The 24140-nt window shown below is 38.4% G+C and overlaps 1 protein-coding gene across 2 annotated transcripts in view; it reads left to right on the forward strand.

The window, feature by feature from the left end:
* Positions 1–24140, forward strand: part of ADGRD1 (adhesion G protein-coupled receptor D1) — a 158739-nt gene that overhangs the window by 24060 nt on the left and 110539 nt on the right. For both annotated transcript variants that reach the window (XM_075516143.1, XM_075516144.1), the window contains 5 exons: positions 342–401; positions 1663–1780; positions 2714–2824; positions 4575–4650; positions 8082–8223. In XM_075516143.1, coding sequence (XP_075372258.1) covers positions 342–401; positions 1663–1780; positions 2714–2824; positions 4575–4650; positions 8082–8223 — 507 coding nt within the window. The remainder of the gene's footprint in view (positions 1–341; positions 402–1662; positions 1781–2713; positions 2825–4574; positions 4651–8081; positions 8224–24140) is intronic.

The following is a 24140-nucleotide window of genomic DNA, read 5'->3' on the forward strand; positions in this document are numbered from 1 at the left end:
TAAAAAAGGCATTGATGTCATGTGAGTTTAGATAAAATGGGAGAGTAAGTTCACTTTAGTCTTAGTTCCAGTGTTGTCCCCTCAGCTGTAGTCTAATGATTGCACTGGGAGTTTCATAGCGGTGTTCCTTTTAATAAATAAACTATTACTTTAAAATGTCACCATACAGAACATGATGAGAGTGCTGGCAGGTAGACGTGGCTCCGTGACTTGAATGAAAATGGGCTTGTCATCTTAAAATGAACCTAAGAAAATCCTAGCAGAGATCTGCCTTGGATCCTTACCAGGAGATGTAGCTGATTAATGAATAATCAAATAATATAGTTTTATTTATCTTTTAGGCATTTTTAAAAGCTATTGAAGACTTTCTGTTGTTGCCCAACTGGATTGATGTACCAGAGGTAAGACAAACGGGCTTAGATTTGTAGCTTACTTGGGTTGCATAACTTCACATGGATAGTAATGCAACTGCTTGCCTCGATTCTTCTTCTTGCTAGGACTTTTTGGCAGCATGACTTCTTTATTTTCTCATATGTCACTTTTGTATTTGCAGTAAAGATCCACAGACAAAACCATTACGTCATTTTCTTTTATAATGTGTTTCTGAGGGTTAAAATAAGGGAACTTTATCTGGTACTATTTCCACGTATTTCAGGATGAATGAAACCAAAATATATTTATAAAATAACAGATATTGTCACTAAAGTGTTTAATCACTCCTTTTTTAGCACTGAACTTTGATATTTAAAAGTTTATATTTGTTTTGTAGATTGAGGTTTTTCAATGCATGTGGAATATGCTGCAGTGCTTACCCGTTTAGTGAACGGCAGTTCTGAGAGAGATTAAACCTAACACAGGGAAAAGTAACTTGTATCAATGTTCTTTCTCTTCTAGTCTACCTTTTAGAGCACAGAGAAATACTTGCAAGAGGACCCCAGGAATTCCCTGGGACTTTTATCTGAATGCTAAGGGAGCACAGAATTCAGAACAGAGAGCTTTTAAACTGAGAGAAGGAGAGGCTAAAGTAAATTAAGGTCTCACTGAAGCCTGAAATGCTTTTAAGACAAAAAGATGTCTAATTGATTTAAGTTCTTAGCCTAAAGTCCTTGATCACCTCTGATATAAATAGATTTCAAAGAAAACAGATTTCTTTTTCATTGAAACGTGCATTCACTCTGAGATTTTATGGATGAAGTTTCAACCTGGAGGGTTGTTTTCCAGGGACGTACAGACACTTTGAAAGTAGGTTTATACTGGGGACCGTTTCAATAAAGATGAAAGAAAGGCCAAACTGTAGTGTCTCAGCTTATGTTCCAATAAAGATCTGATACCAGTCTTTATATATTGTGAAAATAATCTGCTCGGTTCCTGGCCTCATTCTGCTGAATCCTGAGTATAATTGACTGTCAAATGCTGGTGGGAGCAGAGTGTCATTTGGAGACATTCTATAAAACATAGTATTTTTTAAGGTCAGGCTCTCGGTGGCATCAATTTGTGTAACATTTTATCCACTATATGTGGAAAAGGTTGTGGAGAAAGTCACGTTTGACTTTGGATGGTTGAATGATGAGTCACACAGGAATTTAACATGGCACCTTGGTATTTTGTGCTATGAACTGCAATTTCTTTTGTTATAGAGCCTTCTCTTTCTTCTTTCCCCAGACCACTCACGTATTTGGAAATTTAATTCAAACTATTGACAGTGTGATGGCTCACATGACGCGCAATCTGGACGAAAACCCGCTACCTTTAACTCTTGAGGGCACGTCGCCTGTGGCAGGTAGGATTGAGCAGAAATGTCCTCTCTGGACTGTCTGGGTGTCCTAAACGCTCTGTGCTTGCAGCCCCTCCTTTGCCAACACGAAGGAGGAAATCAAAACAGATAATTTTCTCTTTTGAATACAAAACAGTGTTTCAGTTGTAGAAAGATGACTCTGCGGTTAGTCCAGAGGTAATCGGCTCAGACAGTGCTTGAACTTCCTTGAGGTTATTTGGGGAGGGGTTTCGAATATGAATTCTATGAAACGAATGTAGCAATACTATACTATACTGACAGGTACTTAAAGGGCCTAGAGCTCTTACGCAGCACTTCGAAGTTGCAGATGTCCGGATGCTACAAAACCTTAATTTTGCAAGGTTTTTGCAAGAGATTGCAAATAATAAGAATAGTTTTGACCTTTTAGGAGAATTTTATTTTACTGCTGTTTTAACATCCTAGCACCCTTATTTCATCTGTGTCTTTGGATGCTACAGGTAGCAAAGGTAACTTATCTGTTCTGGCATTCTGCTCTGCCTTGTCGAGGCCTGGGTGAGGGGGCAAAGAACCTGAGCAGTCACCAGTACCATTAATCACTGCACCTACTCTCTTGGACACTGGCATTCTCAAATGGAGCGGTGGAGGTCTGAAATAATGCCTTCAAATGTCAGTGGAAGAGTGTATTATCAATCTGTTTTGCTTGCCCTGGTAAGCTCGGTATTTGAGCGTGGGTGAAGTGATCCATGGTACATTAACAGTGCGTGTACCACCTTCTCCGTCATAAAGGAGTCAGATAGAAAAGGCAATTTTATACTTGGGGAATGTGCTATATTTTCTGCAAACGTCTGGGGTTTTAAATTCAAGACTTGCACTAGCTATTAGGGAAGTCTAGTTAAATAGTCAAGTAGGTGGTAGAGGCTATTGATTTTGTCATATTTTTGTTTGGGTTACCCCCAGATTACACCTTGGTCAAAATGCATCCTCAGACTCTGAATTTGTCCCACTATCGATTTCCATCTCGAGGACAGAGTTATATTTCCATTCCCAGTGAAGCTTTTCATGAAAAAGGTAAGAAAAAATTTAAAGGGAGGAGCAGAGTCATGTAAACAGGGTATCCAAAAATGATTTTCCTTGCAAACAGGTTTTGGTTTGCTTTGTTTTTCCAAGTAACTGATTTGATCAGTGTTGATCATACTGGCTCTAAAGACGCAGCAGTTGTCCTGTCATACTAACGAATGATTAATGTGGTAGAATTTTCATAATACTTGAATTAATCTTGAATAATACAGCTGGGCCACAGAGACTGAAGCCATTTAATTTTGATATCTTTTTACATCAGAGAAGCCATAATCTCATAAATTATTTTTAATCATCTCAACTGGTTATTTTTAAGAAATCCCAGGATGTCAGATCAGGTATTACTTACCCGTTCATGCAAAATTGCTCTTAAAATGTTGTATAAAATTAAACTATAAAATGACAGGTTTAAGCAACAGCAGCTACAGAAACAGAATGAAGATGTAAACTACAGTCAAGGCAAAAAGACAGAACTCAGAAATCCATACCTAGGCTAACATTTTAATAATGGCAAAAGGAAGGTATGGCAAAAATCTGAAGCTTTAGTCAAGACTCTAAAATAACAATGTTTGAAGTTAATGATCTATGCTTTAATCAGGGATTGAAGGAACCTATTTACAAAGACATCTGCCTGCATCCTCAAATCTTTGCAAATCTGACCTATGTGCCCTACATTGCAACTCACGGAATTTACACACCCAGAGACCTTTCTGCAGTCACCTCTGTTGAAGGAAGGTCGGTCCCTCTTCATAAAGTGCAAGGTAGCTGCAGATAACCTGCAGTGAGAAATACTCGAATAATTACTGAACTGCCTACCTGATTTGTGGTGACAGCGTTGTTTCTTTGCACTGGCAGGGGGCTCTGGCTGGAGACTTCACTGCAAATGCTCTGAGACTTGAATAACTATAATTGCAAACCAACTTGTAATGCCAAAAATAGCATGTGAGAGGACTTTTTTTGCTTTCCCACTTATAAAGTCTCTCACCATGCACATTTTTTTTTCTTCAGAACATTGTCATGCTTGGTATCCTGAAATGATCCAGCCCATTAAATGTTTAAGTCTTTTTCCAGCTAAAGCTCAGTTCTGAGTAATTTCAGGCTTCAAGCTGCACTTCTACACTGTCCAAATGAGCTACCCTAAAACATTATTATTCCACCTTAAACAGTTGACACTATAAATACTTGGAACCAGCAAAAGGGATAGTGAAAGACATCTGTGTGGCTGACACTTAGAAAATACGCATCTGTGCCTTCACTCAGATGCTGGAGAACCCATAAATACTTGGAGTGCAGGCAGCAAACAGACAACCAAAGTGGAAACCGGTTGCCCATGTTTGGGTTTCATAAACTGCCAGTTAATGTAGGTGGTGGTGAAGTAGCTTTGAGATTACTGTAGCTACCATTGAGATGGTGACTCTGGTATGCCATGCCACCCTTTCTAGTGCTCTGGGGGGGATTTATAATCGACAACTGATTACTTTAACAACTTATTTTGGAAGTACGGTTGCCCAGGGCAGGCATCCTTCTATTTTACTTTTGGTATCTGTCTCCTGTGCCATACTGCAAGATGTTCATACTTTTTCACTTACTCAAAAGAATAATCAGAAATCTGCTAAAGCAAAGGTATGAAAGTCTACAGATGTCAAGGCTCTTAATTAACACGGAGTTTCAGGTCTAGGAGAGAAGTGTCTCTTGCTTACAACTGTTGCTCTGAGGAATAACCCCTGTTCCCTTTTCACAGCTTGGATTACCATCGTTGGCCTGCTTTACCATAACATGCACTATTTCTTTCATAATGTCAACCCTGTGGATACCAAGTAAGTATCTCAGCCCTCTCATGCTCTAACAGCTTATTTGTTACCTTAGTGATACACCTTTACAACCGTCGTGTCATTATCAACTGTAAATAAATTTCGAGCCATAATCCTGACTCTGCAATATTGAGGACATGTAGTCATTAACTAGAGAGAGATTAAAGATTACATTAGATGTTTTACTTTATGTCGTAGTAAAATAGATTCCCGTAGTGACATGTTTGTCTTTCTTTGTCTTCTCCTTCCATCCATCATATCTGGTATTAGAATTTCATAATTTTAATCTCTTTTATAAAAGGAAATTACATCTTTTCTCCTGACACATATAAAGATAAAGCTTGCACTAAAATGAAACAAGTAAGAAAACATAACATCCCTCTTCAGATAAAATCTGAATCCTAATCCTAGAAACCGGTAAGGTAATTTTACAACAGGAGACCAGGCAATGCTTAAAAGACCTTTTCATGGATGCAGCATATAAAACAAATCATTAGCAGATAAGATAAAGTAAATGCAGAGCTGTATACCTCTCACCAATACAGGTCCCCAGGGAATTTTGTCAGGCCTTTCATGTAAATCATTACACTTTCCTTTTAAACTAGTATGACTTTAAGTTCTTATTGGATCTACACTGGGGTACATAGATTAGTTTACACTTTCTCTCAGTCCTTTCCAATCTGTGACTTTTCGGTGTGGTGTTTATGGCAGCAGAAGGAAAGACGCAGCATCTCAGCTGCCATGTCAGGGATTGCCTCCCTTTCTTTACGTACAGCTACAGGGAAGGTCGTGATCACGGGAACTTACTTGTGAACTTCAGGGTAAAGAATCCTGGCTTATGACCAGGTTGATCACACTGAGATAATCGCACAGCTATTACTAAATAGCATTTTTAAATCAAGTAGCAAGTTGTACTGTTGTTTACCCTGCTCTCTCAAAAAAAGGGCGCTTAGCAGGTGGCTGTGAAGGAACCATGTCATTAATGTGCAATATTTCTTACTGACATGCAGAAATAGAGGCAATAATTTATGCCAGCTTATGTTTTTCAAACGGGAGGATCAGTGCAACTTGTTAAAATAATAAGCTATAATCTCAACTTCTCAAAGAGAAGAGGAGAATTAATACGGTCTTGACTTAGGTCAAAGTTTAGCAAACACAATATGATTAAAGACGCTGCTGCAAAACACTGTGTTCTAATGCATGGTCATAGAGGCTACGGCTCCTGGGGCTCTGATACAGCAAAATGAAAGAGTTATGTCGTCTTTGTGTACATTCTCTGAATTTTGCGGAATAGGACAACCTGGAGACCCATTCCTCTTCCACTGGGTTGTATGTATTTTTATCACTCCTTTTTGAGAAGGAAGGATCTGGCCCTGCTGCAATGTTAGAGAAACACAAAGACCCTGGAGAAGAACCGTCTCCTGGATTTCTATAACTAATCCAAGCTACTTGAACTGTTTGCAGGAAGTAATGCACTACAGACTCACGTCTACAAAATTCTAGATGCAGATCTGTCCAAAACAGCATCTAAAAAACTAGTAACACAGGGAATGCTAGCTTAGCAATTTTTCCTCTGTGGAATCAAACCCCAGGTATTCAAAAATTGTTTTAAAAATAAGCATGCAGTTCTCTCTTGCTTGGTTTTCTTTTTTGTGCTGTACTATTATAACTTTTTTGCTTACATTTCACTAGAATAACAACGTTTTCCCAGAGTAGTTTGTTTTAAAGGCTTTCTTTTATGTTCCTTCTAGCACTGGGCTACTTGAACACCTGTAATTTGAAGCCTGTCCATTTTCTTCTTAAGGGCAATCTTTTTTTTTCTTTTGTGGTGGAAAGCTAAAACCAAAGCTCTTGGAGCTTTTGTGCTGTACAGACAGATGACTTCTATTTTCAGCCTACATAAATAACAGTTTCGAAGAGGAGTCAGCTTTGATTCTTTACAAAAAAAAAAATCAAAACAAAAAAAGGTTTTGAGCCCAGTTCTGCTCCTGCTCATATACAGTTTTGTGTAAATCTGTAGTAATCCCGCTGAAGGTAATGGGATGACAGACTCGCTGCCGTCTATCATCCAGGGCCATGGCGAAGAACGGCTTGCGTATGCAAGCATGAAAGACAGAAACACTGTTTCTTGCTTGTGCTGAAGTTTTTTCACGCTTCAAGAATCATCTAGCTCTCTAAAGCTAAACCAGCAGATAATGGGTGTGGAAAAAACGTCCATCCTGTTACTCTCTGTAGGAGAAATCGCAAAATGTCAGATAGTAGTCTTAACATTACGAGCCCTTCTCTAAACTTTTCATATCAGGGTAGCAAATTCTGCCCTGAGATTAACCAATCCAGTTCCCACGCTGGTTACTAGGAGCAGAAGCACTCTCTGAGACTGATGGTTTTTGTGGTCAGAACTAAGGACTGGTGCTTGGGGTTGTGCTAAATGAGCTCTGCTTGCTTTGACCTTGCTGAGGAACTGAATGAGGCTATTTTAATGTCTGGTGACTTTTTTTTCTTTCTGAAAGAAAAACAAGAAACCATTGCAAACAGGTGGCAGATGTGAATAAGATGGTTTTTAATGTGCTTTGTAAACTGGCTCTTTCCAGTGGTGTGCTATGTTTGGAAACTCACACTGCTGGTTCATTTGCCGTGGCTCATATTTCTCCTAGTAAATACCGTTCATTCACATACCGAGGAGGTGGATGACAGAGACCACTTTACTCCGGCACAGTTTGTTACTGATACTGTAAAAGATTTTACCTGACAGCCAAATGGATCTTAGTTACTCCTAAATGTGTGAAAATGCCAAAGTCATAAGTTTTAGCTGAAAGCAGAAATAAAAGAGTTCTTATGTATTGCAAAATTACTTCAGCCTAGAAAAAAAGTATTACCTGGACTAATCAGATGTTTAGTCAGGTTCAGCTGTTTGCATTGTGACCTGAGTTACTCTGACAAACCTAACTGGACATAATCAATTTTTCAAAGTAAAGCTATAAATTACTTCTAAATATATTCCTATGTATATGTTTATATGCATTATATATAATATAAGCACATGTGTCTTACACGCTAATATGTATATTTAGTTAGACAGCCTGAAACCCCCGCAAGTTTTCTCCTCACTTCGATTGCTTTGCTTAGGTTATTTTTAGATCCCTTACTTTGTAGGATTCTAATTATCTAAAGCACTTTCAGCAAGGCTTGTAAACCTTTGCAGAAGAGGAGCAGAATGAAGGAATACTTACGATATCAAGTCTCCTAATGTCTAAAGCTGCTCCCTATATCTTGTAGCTGTTGCTTCTAGCCTTGTAGGATCTTTTGGGGCCAGATCTTTCTCCCCTATAGAAATTCATTGACCTGAATGGAAAAAGGAGGTCCTCTGTTCCTGTTGTTGTGGATGAACTAAGAAAATGTTGTTGTTCTACTTCCTTAATATATTTGTTTTTTCCAAGGATTGCTGAAGCTGCTGCCTACAAAGGTTATATGATCTCAGCAACCAGTTATCTTATCTCTATCAAAGTGGAACCTCTACCCAAGTTGTCTCACAATCTGTCAGGATCTCCTCTTATTACCATCCAGCTCACCCACAAACTGGTAAGTGAAATGGAAACTACCGGTTTAGGCTGTCGTCAGGGCTGTTCAAAACTTTGGTGTCTGTGATGACTTCTTCCCGTTTCTCTTGTAATTTTTGTGGGCATTTTTAGTAGCAGTTCAGATGGCATTTATGACTACAATATTATGTTTTTCCAACCATTATGCTTCAATGACTTCTGTTTCCGTCACTGCAAAAGGCTGATTGGTGCACATGTTGAAAAAGAAGGTGAAGTGACAAGTATAGCTTTAGGCCCTTCTGTATGTATGGTTCTATGGAGGTGTGTGTGCAATCTACAGTGGGGTGGTATGAATTACTGCTTCCTCATTAGAGCTGTCAAAAACAAGAATTCACTTAGGGTTTTTGGTTTTGGCCTTAATCCACACTGAGATAACTGAGGTGTTTTGAATGCTCTCATGAATAAATGTAGAGAAGGAACTCCTCCAAGGGCAAAGACGAGTATGATGGGCTGAGCGTCTCCTGGGACAGGAGTGGAGCAGGTTCAAATCCCTGTTCTAGTGTGAACTGCTCTTTCTACAGAGCAGAGCATTCTGAATACGAGAAACAAGAGACAAGAGATATGAGAATCTGAGAAAACTTGGAGACAAGTTTGAATAAAACTGATCCGTTTCTGTAAGACACTTCAATTTCACCGAATTGACACATTCCAGGAAGAAACTGGGAAAATAGCTGGTTTTGTTTGCTCTTGGAGAAAAAGACACCTCTCTTTGTCATGTCAGTGGAATGGAGAATAGTTGAGTTCAAACTCTGAGGTGCTGCAATGAGGCATGCAGCATCTACGACCTACTTAATGTTGAATGGAAATGGAAAAGAAAGATTTCAATTCTTCAATGTTTTCTAGAAAACATCTCTTAGATGTTCTTCCGAATATTTTATCATATTTTTCTTTCAACGGCTCTTTTCAAGCCAGTTTATCTTCTTCCTGTTGGGCTTCTGATAAAGAACGGAGTAGGCTACAGAAAACAAATTTATGAAAAAACCCCTAAGGCATAGAAATGAAGAGTGTTGTTTTGCTGACAGTTTTTCAAACTAAAGACTCTCCTGAATGTCCCTAGTGGCCTCTTGGAGGCGGGCATTTGCAAAGTGAAGACTCTGTATTTTGTGTAGATCATATATAAAATGTACTTTGCTTTCTTCTGGTACCTCCTCATGCTTTAGTATGATGATCTACTAGCGGGCTGTTAAACAAACCTGTGGGTTTTTTTCTTTGTGCCTGTTGACTTTCACTGTGAAGATCACTGGGATCTTAGTACACAGATAGAAATTTTAGATTTATCATCTGTCTCTTTCCCTGGTTTAGGCAGCAGAATCCATGAGAATGTGATATGGACATGTCTGTCTAAGGTATCCCGTATATAACAGATACAGCTTGATTGGGAGTTTCAGACTCTACCTAGAGCAGTGTGTGCTTTATTTCGTGCATCAGGGTAGTGGCTGTTTTCTCTGCCAGAGCCCTTGTTGCTAATTGGCAATGCATTCATTAGGCTGCCGGCTATTATCTACCCTAATATTTCTACAGTTGCTTCCATGTGGGGGAATGTTCAGGTCTTACTAATCCTGGTAATACCTCTTCAGGTGTGACTTGGTTTTGGTGTTTGGTGGGGGTTTGTGTGTGTGTGTTTGGTATTTTATTTTATTTTTATTTTATTTTTATTTTATTTTATTTTATTTTATTTTATTTTATTTTATTTTATTTTATTTTATTTTATTTTATTTTATTTTATTTTATTTTATTTTATTTTATTTTATTTTATTTTATTTTATTTTATTTTATTTTATTTTTTAAAATCCCTGTGGGAAATGGGGAACCTTATCCCCCTGTGTTAACAGCATTGAAAAAGGAGCTCAGTGCTGTCTGAAATCAGTCCATAAATACGTCAATACATTTGTATTTGAAGTTCTGAGAATTTTAATTATGAGGGGGGGCAATATTTCTAAACGTGTCGTGAGCATGATCTTAAAGTCTGTTCAGTAAACTGTACTGGGACAATAAATGTGCTAGATTTTGCTCTTGGGCATACGACCCTTGGAGGACACGGATAAAGCACAGAAGGCGCACCCCTCCCCTCTGAATGGTGGGCAACTTCTCACCCGCTCGCTTACTCCCTCCAGTGATAATTGCAGCTGGCTTTTACATCTTGGTAACTGGTACCATCCTATTACTGTGAGAAGTTTAGGAGATGCAATGAAGTTTTGCTCCACAAGTACGGTTAGAAAATTAATAATTTCATTGTGTTATTTACCCCTGAACAATTTGTGGACTTGAATTAGAAACTGGTCCCATGCTGGACTAAATATCCATTTCTCCAGTGTTTTTTCAAATCAAACTAAATGCAGCCGTGTGAGAGATTTTCTATGCTTGTTCCGGAACTTAATTTCAGTGTTATCTGATGGTGAAGCACTGTGTATATCTGCTAGCCTGGTTTCTAAAATTCCTGTTAAAATTCCAAATCAGATGTAAAAAATCCAAATGCTGAAAACTTTCAAATACTAAAACATTCTGAAATAGTCAAATATGTTGAAACAGAAAACCTGTTTTGACATCACAAAATATTTTATTTAAATTTTTGTTTGCCATATTTCATTTATATTGTTTGCCCAGTGGAATAATATAATCTAGAGTCAGACGAGGTGTTTAAAAGGAGAACTAGGCGTAAAGTTTTGTAAAGAGAATTAATAAAGCAATAGTTTGAGATCTGGGCAATGGGAATACATCTATTTATCTGCTCTGCCTTTCTTGTGTTTTTATTCTGCTGGTGTGAATTTGCTAAAAAAAGCTATTAATCGGTGAGCAACAGAACCAACCCAAATGCCTCTGGGTATCTTATACATGGATTCCAAATTCTGTGAGTAGTCTTTAGAAACAAAGATCTAGTGTAGATAGAAATACACGGAATATTTGTCTGTGGGGAAGATGCGTGGTAAGGAGTTGTGAGTAGAATGTGTGCAGCTCTGCTGAAGTGGTATATACCTTGAATTCGATAGGAAGACTGCTTGCCTCTGACACCTATGGCTTTGGGAATATAATTTCTATTCTGGCTTTTAATTAGCGGATATGTTTAATATTGAGGAAAGGATGGATAGATCATACCTCCCAGTTATGCATAAGTAAGGCAAGAATGGGCCAAATCTGTTCTCTTTCGCACTGCTGTAGACTTTAAAAAGCTCCAATGAATTCAATTAAATAATTTTAAATGGTATAAATTTAGACAATTTACTTGTGAATTTACTTAAGTAAATTACTTAAGCAAATTTACACAAGTAAATTTAAGTGAATTTACTTAAGCAGATTGGGAAATGACTGCATGTCTCTGAAACCTTTCATATGATAGCAGCACAGGTCCTTTCTGTCATACTACATATTACTCCACTCTGTCATTCAGCTGAGTATGATCGCTCATGAAATAAAAGTAGAATTTAAAATGTTAAAGAAATTCTGGCTGCAAGATCACTGTGTTAAAGTATGTACTTTAAAATAAAGAGTAACAGTCAAGCTATTTATGTAAGGTTATGATTGAATATAATGATTAAACCAAGAGCATAAAATCTGGCTTAGAAACCTGTTTCATCCATTAAAATACTGCTTGCTTGCTTGCTTATAATAATGGGAGAAACATTTGAAGTGGATACCAATCTCATTCTTACAGTTGCCTGTTTGTTCCACATAATGTTCTCATTTTAACAGAGAGGAAAGCGTAATAAGAAAAACAAAGTAAAAAATAACAAGTCCAAACAAATAGTTTTTCTCTATTAAAATTTAAGTTTGAGTCTGACTTTTTTTTCAGTTGATCTGATTTAGTTATAGCTACTCCAATGGAGTCTACTGGATTGCACAAGTAGAAAAATGAGAGGAATGAAAGGAGAATATGGTTTCTTGTGCTGATTGTAGTGATGCTTGGCACAGCTTAATAAAACTTTAATTCTTTTTCTTCTAGTGTGTATAGGAAAAATGCCAATCATTGAGCAACAGAAAACAAAAGAGAGTAAAATAAACCATGTCTATTTTAGGAAATAGTTACAAAGAGAATGTCTGTGAACTGAATATCACCTCTTGAATCAAAACTTGACAGAGCATTATCATTCCACAGCCGAACTGACTGTTAGCTAAATCTTCTCTTAGGCAAGGATTCTCTGGGTTTCTCTGAAACTGTCTGCATCTTTTATGTAGCTTTTAGGAGCTTGTGAGATGATCAAATTCCTCTTTCTTTTTGAAACATGAGGCAATACAAACTGATGCTGATGTCTAATCAATTGGGTGAGAATGCAGGGAATATTTATAAGTCACATGTTAAGGCTTCCTCGTCTAGGGAGCACCATGGGGCAGTGGGCACTGAGTGCGCAGAAGAGATGGGTGCCCAGCCTGTGGGACAGGCTGGAGGCTAAACTGGTGCTGGGGAGCACGGGAGCTGAGAAGTCACCTCATGGTTGATACGTACCTGTTAAGTTCATGGGTACAAGGACTAGGGAGCCTGGACTGCAGACTCGCCTCCATCAGAAAGGGCATAAGAGGAGGACATCAGTAATTACAGCCATTAGGCCTTGATGTTCAGGCTTGCAGCTGGATTCTCATGGGACCAATATTGCTGGTCGACATTGTTTCTGCCAACAGAGCAGGCAGAAAATTTTCTGGTCAAGCTTCCATTAGTGGAAAATGGTTTTCTGACTTAAAATAGAAATTCTCATGAATAGGGATGAATAAGTCATCCCATTTTTTTCACAGGATAAAAATATTACTTGTTTAATTCTTCTTAAGAAGTAAAGACTCCCTGTGGATGGGATAGACATGTACGTTCTACTTCTTATAGTGTTATTTTTGTTTTATTTTTCACTATTTCTAACAGTTTATTTTGTTGCACAATCCCTGAAAACACTTTTTCTGTTACTCTTTCTTTTATCTTATGAGAATATTAACAGCTTTAGAAAGATTGTTTTGCAAGAAGACTTTGTCAAGAATTTAAAATTAACTTCTTTGCATAAGAACATAAAGTGATGAAGTGTTTTATTCTTACTACCATTCTGAGGAATGCTTATCCGCTCTTTCTATCCACAGCGTCCACTTTTATAACACAATGACATAGCTAGGGGTGAAAAGCAATTCTTATTTTCCTTCTCCGTAGATACGATAGCTTTTCCTGTGCTATCTGGGGGTCATTGAGGGCCTCTTTGCTTGAGACTTTTTACATATTGAAGAATTACATTCGTGGATCTCTTTAATGACTGTCCCTTCCTTCCCACTGCTCAGGGCACAAGAGGAAGATGAGAGAGAACCAGTAGTACTTTGTGACACTGTAGACTCAGATCTATTGTTGTCAGTCTGTTAAGCTGTTTTATTAATAGTAGGATTTTAAATCTCAATAATATTTTATACCGTTGATTCAAAGTTTGTCACAATAATCTTGCTAGTCAACATACACCTGCACAAAGTGAATAGAGCTTGTTCTATGTATACATACTGTTTTCTTTCTATAGCTCACCTGAAAAACTATCAGACAAAGGCTGTAATGTGAGAAAATTATGTTCGTTGACAGCTAGTATTGTCTGTAATTGCAGCATATTCAGTGTGAACACACATTTTCCTTTAAATTTACCAGCTCTCTTGAAATACCTGCTGATTGGGTCAGGCTGTAGTGTGTGGTAGGCTCTGTTGTTCTGGAGACTGGAAGACTTCCAGCCCATCAAGGAGGATCGGAGTGAGAATAAGGGAAATAGTAAGAGGATCAGCAGTGGTAACGGGTGCTCATCTCTAGCCAATGTTTATTATGGCTGAAAATGTGACTGCATGGTACTTATGGGAGCCCTTGATGAACTTGAACCAAAAGAATAGGCTGTGTTCCTACTGGAGAGCTACTCACATCAAACTCACTGTTATAGCTTGGCGCATGTATTGGTAATTTTAAGAACAAGTCCAAAGACTAAAACAGTAAAGATACAGTTAAACTAGATCCATGCTCCTTAGTGGAACTACCCTGAGGCATGTCATTTGGGCTTTAGTATTGAATGGACATAAAGAATTTGCATATGGGCTTGTAGTAAGGTGTTAAACTTTGCAAAATGTCTAGCATTTCTTTGAAAAAGCTTTAGATTACATTCCCAACATCCTGGTCAGGAAGGTTGACAAAACTTCAGATGTTGGACACACAATGTCTTCAGACAGACATTGTTCTTCATAACAGTAAAGATGTCAAGTTAACCTTCAAGATGCGTTTTTTGAATTCTTTCTTTACAATAGGTTGCAGTATTTATTCCCATATAAACATTTCTCTTTATCAGCAAAATTTTGTCTAAACAAAGTCCTCTAAGAGACAAAAGTTGATACACTAAGTTACAATAGTCAATTGTTATTCAGGAACATGTCGGTGAAAGACAGACGTTTTCTGTCTGATTTTAAAAATGATGATGCTCTGCTCTTCAGCAACTTGGGTGAACTACTGTCTCCAGCAAAAAAGGTAACAGAAATCAGCTAACACCCTCAGTGTGTATGGGATGATGTGAAGACTGATGGCAGCTTGCAGCTGAAGAAAGCTTAATCTCGACCTGTCGAGATGTTTTGTAATGAAGCAACAGTACATTTTGTAAAATGATTATCCTCAAAAATTTCTGTTTCTGGCAAGATGTTTTTCATAGCAGGAGCAACTAGAGAAGAACTAACATTTCACTTACATGATCCAAGAAATTACAGCACAGGGTAGAAATTTAGAAGAGATGAATGTCAAGGCTGAAATGCATACACAACATGCTCTGGCAAGTGTCAGAAGAGGCAACAGAGGGAGAAATGGTGTAAAACTGCATCGATATTTTGTGAAATCCATACAGCTGTGTAGTATAGGCCTTGATCTTTGACCGCACTGAAGTCACTTTTTGACACTGTCTTGGGGACAAAGTAGCTATAAACTCTTGTCTTTCCTGACAAGGCAGCTGACCATCTCTCAGCACATAGAAATACCAGCCTGGTCTAAATCCAGGCATATTTGGTGCAGAGAAGGTAAAGGACTGACTAAGGTAATGAGACAAAAGAGGAGCATTCATACCCTGGATGATGGTCCAGAGCACCCATGACGGACCGTGCTCACTGCCCTGTTGATCCCTTACTGTTGACTGGCACAATAGAGAAAATTGCCTTATGGCTAGAAGAAAACTTTTTGTCCACTAGTTTCAACCACTTCAAGGCTTCTGTAGTTTTTCTCCTTGGCTTTGTTTTCCTTTTCCCTTTCCCTTTTTCAGGAGGGGAACATGTGCAGCTGTGGTTTTGGAGAAGTACAAACTCCTGAGTGTTACACCGTCTGTGAGAGGGCCTCACATGAAGATTAGATGCAAATTGGGAATTCTTAATGTAGCTGGTTTTCCCCCAAATATATTTAATGCAAATGCCATTTTATAGATTTGTTTGATTCTGGGGAAAAAAATGTGCTTTACTAAGGTACTACCATGTTAGGACCAAGTTAGCATTGTTCCATCTCATTCCTTTGCTCCACGTGGTTCGTTTTAACAAATGTAGTGCTTGGTGTTGTCTGCCTCACCATGAAGTGTTAATCTTTCCTACCATTTTATTACACTGAATCATTCAAACAGCTGCTTCTCTCCTCATTTTTTGACCAATTCCTCTCTCGATCATTTCTCTGCTTCTGCTCTTTTACTTTCTGCAATGAGTGCTTCCCATCAGAACTCCACAGTGACCTGCTTCCTCTAAGCTCCTCACTAGAGCGCTTCGTCAATGAAGCTTTATCAGCTTTTCTTGTTAATCCCATCTCATATTCTATTATGTGACTTTCCTAAATCTCCAGAACCAGGATTCACATGAGAGTGCCAGCTTACAATTCATTATTGTAAGCGCAGCCTGCGCGTCTGGGAAGTGCTCTCTTGGGGTGCTCCTTTGGAGATGGTGAAGTGCAGGGAGAAGATAGACCTCTTCTCTTAACTGTGCTCCCATTATAAAAAAGTGCCGGTAGTCCTCTTGCAGTTTGGGGAGACAGAGATAAGGTTAAGGAACATTTTCGTTGAGCTTTTAATGATGGGACTTTTGCCTCTAAAAGGTACTCGACCATCATCCTTCTCTCTGCTGTCTTTTGCCTGACCAGCAGTGTGCCATATCCCCAGGTTTGTTTAACATCATTACTGATAGGAAAATAAAATGAGAGAAGAACCAATTCCCATTTGTACACAAATATTAGTGCTACCATGAGAGAGACAAATCAATGTGGAGCCAATTTATTTTTATGGCAAGTTAAGTGCTGACTAATTTATATATTGATCAGCGAAAAACAATGACTTTTGCCCACATCTGCAGAACAAAGGTATAATTTTTCGCTGGATGGACTTTGCCAGAAAAATTTAAATAAAATACAATTAAAACTGTGACTCTTACAAAGTGTACCACAATTAAGCAAGACGAAAAAATAATAATAAAGCTTGTAATTTAAAAATCAATGCGAAGTGTGGCACTTTGTTATGCAAGTTAAATCCTTGCTGTAAAGAATACAGAAAATCCATTGAGTTCAAATGAGAAATGAACATAGTTGCAGCTAATTTTCTTGCTCCTGGGCAACCTGAAAATACCAATAGTCATTATGATGATATACAGCATCTCTTGCAATAGTTCTGTATCGTTAATGTTATTAACAGAAACATCCCAGGACTTATTTTCTCATAGGAATCCATTCTAAAAGCCTAGAAAGGCGCAGTAACAAAAAATATAGATTTTCATTAAGCACGTTGAAGATTGCCTGTTGTAGGCATCAGGATTGCATTGTAATAAGCTGTAATTCATAGAAGGTTTCATTTCCACGTCAGAACAGACTTAAGCCTTTGGAGGCACAATACTTTCCATGTGTTATCGCTCATTTGTTGTGAAACAAGTCCTCAATATTTCTTTGTAAATGAGTCCTTTGCCTTTGAGGTGGATATTGGAACAGGACTGAGGGCATCATGAAGTGGTTGAATGTTTTTGGAAGTGTAGAAGTGAAGTTTGCTTTCAATTTTAAGTTTAGTTGCTGACACTTATTCTTTGGGTATGTGGGTAATTTTATATGCCAGCTTCCACTTAGTATCTATAAAATTACCTCTTGCCTGAAGAAAATAACCACTGGTGACTGGAACCAAGTGTTATCAATCTACAGCAAAACCCATCTGCTTTCTCTCTTTCAAATATCTGCTTGCAAGTGACAGTGCATCAGCAGTTGGAGGTCAGTCAATACCAAGCAATAAACTTTGAAAAATCTTGCTGACTTATAAACCCAGAACTGAATTCCACAGTTATCCTATTTTACAGAACTGTGGCATCTTGTGCTACTTCACACTCTGCCTTTGATTGAACATTTGTCAAAGGAGGAGAAGAGGAAAATGATGAGGTTTATTTGACGTGATCAAATCTGGTCCAGTGATGTAGAGTTCTGTCCCAGCTGCGAATGCAGTTTTTAAATTCAATTTAGTTCCTCTTGTTTAAGTTCCTCATCAGCGACTACATCCTCAAAACATCTTTGCATGTGGTGATGGCTTATTGCAGGAGTTCCAGCTAGTTGTGCTACATTTAATGAACTGTCAGGGTTTCTGCTAAAAACGTTGTATTTCTTTGCACAATGTTAGTACAGATATATACATATTTAAATGTTATGAAAAAAAGGCACTGCAGAGGTGAAGTAGCCAACATTCAGATGTTAATAACTTTGTTGTTTAAACTTATAAACAGAAAAGAAAGAATAATATACCACCAGTCCCTAATCCCCACTGGGCGCATGGACCCTGTCAAGTCTCTCTCAATGTGGTAAAGTTGTTCTGAAGTGGCAGAAGTAAACTGTAGCATTTGAAATCACAAAGAGCTGGATTTATATTCAAAATGCCCAAATTATTATTATTTTTCTTTTTTAAAAAGGTCAGAAATAGTTTTGCTGATTGAGAATTTCAAATTCACTGGAGTCAGACGCTTGGAGAGAGTATGTAAAGAGATATTTTAAATATAAAGGGTAAAATTCTGATTTAATTACAATCCATGGTAGAACTGCAGACTCCCGTGGGGCCAAGCTTTCAATCCTCACTCTAATGGTGATAGAATGTTGCTTTCAGACCGATACAACTCCATTCTTCATTATTCATAACAATTTGAACAGAAAACAGAATCAAGTCCAAAGACTAAAAATGAAGATTTGTTTCAGATTGTCTGTTGGTTGTACTGGCAGCCAGTGTGTTTTAGTGAGTAGAAATCTAACGCTAGTGCATTGCTCTCTCTCCATTAGTTACATCTTGAATAATCCACGTAAAAGCAAAAAGAGAAAGGACTTCCCAGATCCTCTGGACCTGTTGGCTTAACTCTAGGCAGGTTCAGCTCAGTTTGTCTTCCAGATCAACGTGATTAGGTTCCAGATAAGTTACTGTGGTGGAGGAAAGTTTAAGGAAGATGTTCTCCTCTGTTTTCCTTGGTTTGTTACAGTTTGATCCTTCACATTTCAGCTGCGTCACATTGTACATTGTCCGAGTTCATACTGAAAGTCTTATGCACACTGGCAGTCTTTTAAGATTTAGATTTTCCTAAGCTCCTTATCATCATATTATTGTTTAATTATATTCTCACATATGGTGGGAATTAAATCAGAGTAGACCATGTACCTAAGTGCTGAGAATTGCTCTTCAGCCAGTTTTCCGTCTCTATCATCGTATGCGCGTCTGGGAGAGGCAGAATTGCCATGGTACCACTTGTTGCACAGGACGAGTCCTAGCAGTTAAATGGGCCTATATTTGAGGAATACAGCAGAGGCCCTCCGTACAAATAATTTCTGAAAATGCAAAGTTCTGTCAGCACATATATTAAGTAAACATAAAGTAGAAAGTTCACTAGAAAATTTCTTACTAGTTATTTCAGCTGAAGTACCATCTGCAAGTCTATTATGTATTTAATCTAATTATTTTTTTATTGCTTTCAGTAGTACAGGATCTGAATAACCTGTTGTACATTCTCCTTGAGGTACTTTGCTGTAACAGTTGCTAGTTTTTTGCGCTGGTCGTGACTTCAAAACATTAGCACTAAGTATTGAGGGAGATGGGCTACTTTCATTAATTGTGTGTAGGCTGAACTCTTCGCTCATGCTCTTTTGCCTATTAGATTGTGGGTTTACGTTTCTCGCTCGCCAGTCCGAGACATTATCACATGCTTGTATGCAAGTTCCTAGACTTCTGGCGTGTCTGCCCGTGTCTCTCTGAAACCCCTTAAGCTTTCAGGAATGATTTATATGGCACGAATGACCGCTATTTAGATGCATATAAACAAATGATGGTCCAGAAAATGGTAAATATGCTAAATCTATTTTTGTCTTCCTGATTTATATTCTGCTGCCTTGGAAACATATGTAAAAAAAGTACTGAAAATGATAAGGTAATGAAAGGCTAGCTGTTGTGAAGATGGAACATATTTTGAAAAGAATAAGGTCCTCTGCACATACTCTGGGTTAGAACATTGTTGTGGAAAGGCCATAGGTGGGTGTTTTGTTTGTGGTTTTTTTTTTTAATCCTTTGAATCATTTTTTTTTGGGGTGGGGGGGTGTCCAAAAGAGCACAAGATCTAGAAGAGTATGGATGGTAACAGGAAATTTGTTCATATGGATGTACTTCTAAATCATAGAACATTTAAGGCTTTTGAACATGAAGCTCCTCTGTGTTGGCTTGCAGTTAAGAGGGATCTGACTAGGAATTTTTGTAAGTTGCATATTGGCACGTTACACGCATCAGAAATTACCAATGCAAGGGAGTTCGGTATCGTTTGTGGAACTGAAAAAGCTTAGTTTGTGATAATGAGGGTTGAAAAGTTGAAGACAACTTTGCTATTCTGGTGATAAAGAAGTAGTGGGCAGTTTCCAAATGGGGAATGAATTTATAGTTAGTAAGAAGAGGAACTGCAAAACTCTACAAGTCCACTTAATGCAAGTTGGTTATTTTTTTTCCCTTTAAATATTCACAATTTCTGCAGGAAAATGCTGTGAATATTGCCTTGGACCACTGAATGGGAAAACTAGAACATGATCCACATCGAGTGGAGTCCTCACGACGATACTAGAAAAGTGGGGAAGGTTGAGGGAGAGGTACCAGTTATACAATCTAATAGAGGCAAAGATTATTGCTCTGCCGCTGGTGATTAGCGGCATTAGTACAGAAATAATTGCGCAGATTTGGGGAGGAAGTCTACCCTTTTTATTGCGCTTCTGAGTCATTGCATTTAACCTGCAATGGCAAAATAAGGCACCCGCTCAGCAGCGGCGAGCGAGATCTGCCTTTGCCTTCCCTCAGGGGCATTTCTTCTAAAGCAGAACCGAAGTCACCTGGCACCGCGTTGTGGCTGTGACCGTACTTATTACAAGGCAGCAGTGTGGCTAAGGGTAGGCTCTGTTACAGTAACATCGCCCGTCTAGAACAATGCTTGTATTTAGTTCACACAATATAAATAAAAAGTTTGGCTTAGAAAGCAGTGTTAATTTTAGCTCAGAAATGGCAGAGGAGTCATACTTTAGAGAAATCTGTGGATGGCAAATTTCTGGTTTTGCTCGTTTCCCTCCCTACCGGTTGTTACACTAGGCATTTCAACTCGACTCCCTCTGCTTTGCAACAGAGCTGGGAGATAATGATATTAACAGCTAGTAATAGAAACTTGGAGCTGTGTTTCTAGCAGGAAATGTGCAGCTGCTAAGGAGGGATTTTCCCTTTTTTTTTTTTTAAAAGAAGTAGAGTCCTTACCAATTTAAGAGGCTAACACGAGCTGGGTCAGCAAGAAGATTCCTATCGGGACAGGGCCAGCCAAGAGGAGCTGCATTTCGGTGACTCACCCTGCAGCTAGCTCTGCATACCTTCCTCCTCTGCAGTGACTCGCAATAAATTTCAGTATCTTGATCTGTTCGAGCTATCGTTTAATGACTACCATATGCTTTGAAGGGGAAAGTGCGCTCTAGAAGAAGGCAGGGCTTATACGATAACGCTTTCAGTACGACAACCAGAGCATCAGAGTTTAGGAGAGAGAGCAAAGAATGCAGCAACGTGTTTTACAGGGATTACTCATGTGATCTGAATCAAGCGCGTTGCTGAGTGCTTTGCTGAGGTTGGGTGTTAGATAGTGCTAAACAAGGAGAGGTAGAAGCTGTGAAAATCATAAACAAATTCCATGAACAAATAAAATGAAATAGAAATTTAATTCATTTACAGGAAATGAAAGTTGCATAAGTTTAAAGTTCTAATTCAGAATATTAACCTGTTCTTTTTTAAAAAATAATTCCTTACATTCTCCTTTTAAATGTCTGTCTTTTTCCCAGGTTTTTCATTTTCTAAGCACTTTTTTCTTTGAGAATTATTTTCCTCAGATTATTGGATTTTGATGTTTTGCTTTTATTTGTTCTTCTAGGGTTGAGCCTGGAGATGTTTCATGCATATAACTAAGGCAGGGGGCTATAGAATATGCTTTATATAAAGATCAGTTTGGAAATCCTTATGGAGTTAAGTGTATAAAGTAAAGTCTCAGTGGCACAGATATTTTTAGTAAAAAAGCTATTGGTTGATTTCAGAGAAAGAAATAGATAAGTATTTCCAATATTGGTTAAAGTAAATTCTCAGGTTTAGTTAGAGCAAGTCTAATCTGGTCAACTGGTAAATTTTTTTTTTTGGCTTGCCATATCTGTACCTATATATCTATCCTAATTTAGTCATCTTACAGCGTGCTATTTATATATTTATATGTATGCTTAATGTTTAATATTAAACTCCATATTGCTGAAAAACAGGCAAGAGCTGGAGTGCTGTGCCAGATAACGCAGGGCTTTAACTAAGCCTGAGTACTTTGGTGGAAGGAAGATATAATGCTTCCATCCTAGAATTAAACCACTCCTTGTATTTATATTATATATGGTGCACCGTAGGAAGAACTGAACGGGGTTAGGCTGACGAAATGTACTTTGACAGATCGTGTGAGGACTGAGGGTGGAAGCGATCCCTAGATGCACAGTATATCATCTAGTGGAAAATGTTTAGTCACTGGCTTGTAGTCCAATGTAAGTCATTAACTTCATCATTTTGCATTCATGCTAACCAAGGAGCTGTGAAATAAATTCATCCTGTATAGTATGACTAAATCTTGTTGTTCAGTGTAAGGAGGTAATAACTGGTGATATTACCAAAAGTTTGGAGACTCTGCTCTGAGCTACCTCAGGACTGGATCAGAGTGCCTTTTCTCCATGCGTCAGAGAGGTGGTTGCCCCATGCGTTATAGGTTGGTACGAAAAGCCTCTGTAGATCTAACATTTTTACAATGCACCCATGCACAGTGGACACTTTCCTTTCATAGTCTCTCTGTGGCTATAAGGTAGAGGATGTATGAACTGAATGCTCAAGGAGATTTCTAATTAATAACGTTACAAGGGGAAAAAGTACCTGTGGCACTTAAGAAACGGAGTGGTCCATATTAGACTGTGTGTGAATCATGCTGCTCTTTGGCAACAATCTTTACAATAGACTTTTTATTAGCCTAAAGATGGTTTAAATAATTTCAATAGCGATAATTTCAGGAGCACTGCCATCTGTATTTTTCAGTCCTTGTTTCTGTCTGCTGTGGTAATTGATATCAAATACAGCTTGAATAACCATCAAAAGAATAAATTTGGAGAAAGCACCAGACACACCAGGGAATTTGGTTTTCCTGAGCGATGTTTGTAATTATTCAGCTACACTGATGAAATCTTACTAGTTCCCACTTGTTATTAGGGATGACAACTCTACCCTCAACAAGTTGTGGAATTTCAGATTTGGAAGAGAGCTTTTTTTTTTTTGTGGGTTTTCTCCTGTCTCAACCTAAAAATAAATTTTCTTGATTTTTTGCATATGGCAGACAAATGGTAATTTTTCTTATAGGAGTATTACTCAAAGGCCCTCAGAACTGGATCGATTTTTCTTTGTCAAGAAAGACGGCCTTGCAGTGTAATGCCATTAATTATGCACTCCAACTAATTAAAAAGCTAGAACAGTATTGAATTTTTTATTCTACTCTCCGATTTCTGTTTCACTTTCTATGTAATGGTTGTGTTGTGATTCATACAAAACTTTTCCCCTAGATTTATGTCAGCGTTAAAGTCCTGATTTCCATTGATTTCAATACATGAAACTGTTGTGATGCTGTGGTGATCTGTTTTTCAGTCCAACGGTCTTGTTTGTTCTTGCTCAAACTGGGGAGAAAACATGGTTATAGAAACTGGCTAAGCATTTAGTGGGACCAGGTTGTCATACGGAGTCGATCAGCAGGAGTTCACAGAAGTTAATAGAATGATGCTGGGTTGTACTAACTGAGGGCATCTCCTCCAGGAGAGACACGCTCGTTCTCAGCCACAGGGGCCCCCAGAGCGTTATTGTACAGCCATCGTACTGCCAAAAACTGCGAAAACCTGTGAAAATGTGACTGCTGCAAACCTGTTGAACGCTACCGGAGAAAATGTGTTTCAGACCGTTATTTCAGACTGGCGTCTAAAAGCCTTGAAACTTAAAGCTAACTCTTAAACTGGAGTTGTTTGGTGAATGGCAGAGCACGCTTAGAGAGGAGGTCAAAATGTTCCCCTTCTTGGCCCTGCGAATGCAGTGCTGAGTCCTCCTAAACTGTCACCAAGGAGCTGCGACAGCTTCACGCATTTCTCCTTGTCAAAGCAGTTGGGCGTTATGTCAATTCCTTCCAGGAGCAGAAATATTTACATTTAAAATCCTCCAAGAGTTAGACAAAGTGTTAGTGGGGGTAAAAGAGGTGTGGGCGAAGGAAGAAAATCATCCAGGGAATAATTTAATATAGCAGAAGAAAATGTAGCACAAACGCCGTTTCTGTTTCAGAGAAGCATTACTTTGCCCTTGGGAACAGCTGCCAGCGCGAGACAAACGGGCACAAATTCAGCATCCTCTG

The sequence above is a fragment of the Mycteria americana genome, chromosome 13 (genome assembly GCF_035582795.1).
Source record: "Mycteria americana isolate JAX WOST 10 ecotype Jacksonville Zoo and Gardens chromosome 13, USCA_MyAme_1.0, whole genome shotgun sequence".
Classification (NCBI taxonomy): Eukaryota; Metazoa; Chordata; class Aves; order Ciconiiformes; family Ciconiidae; genus Mycteria; species Mycteria americana.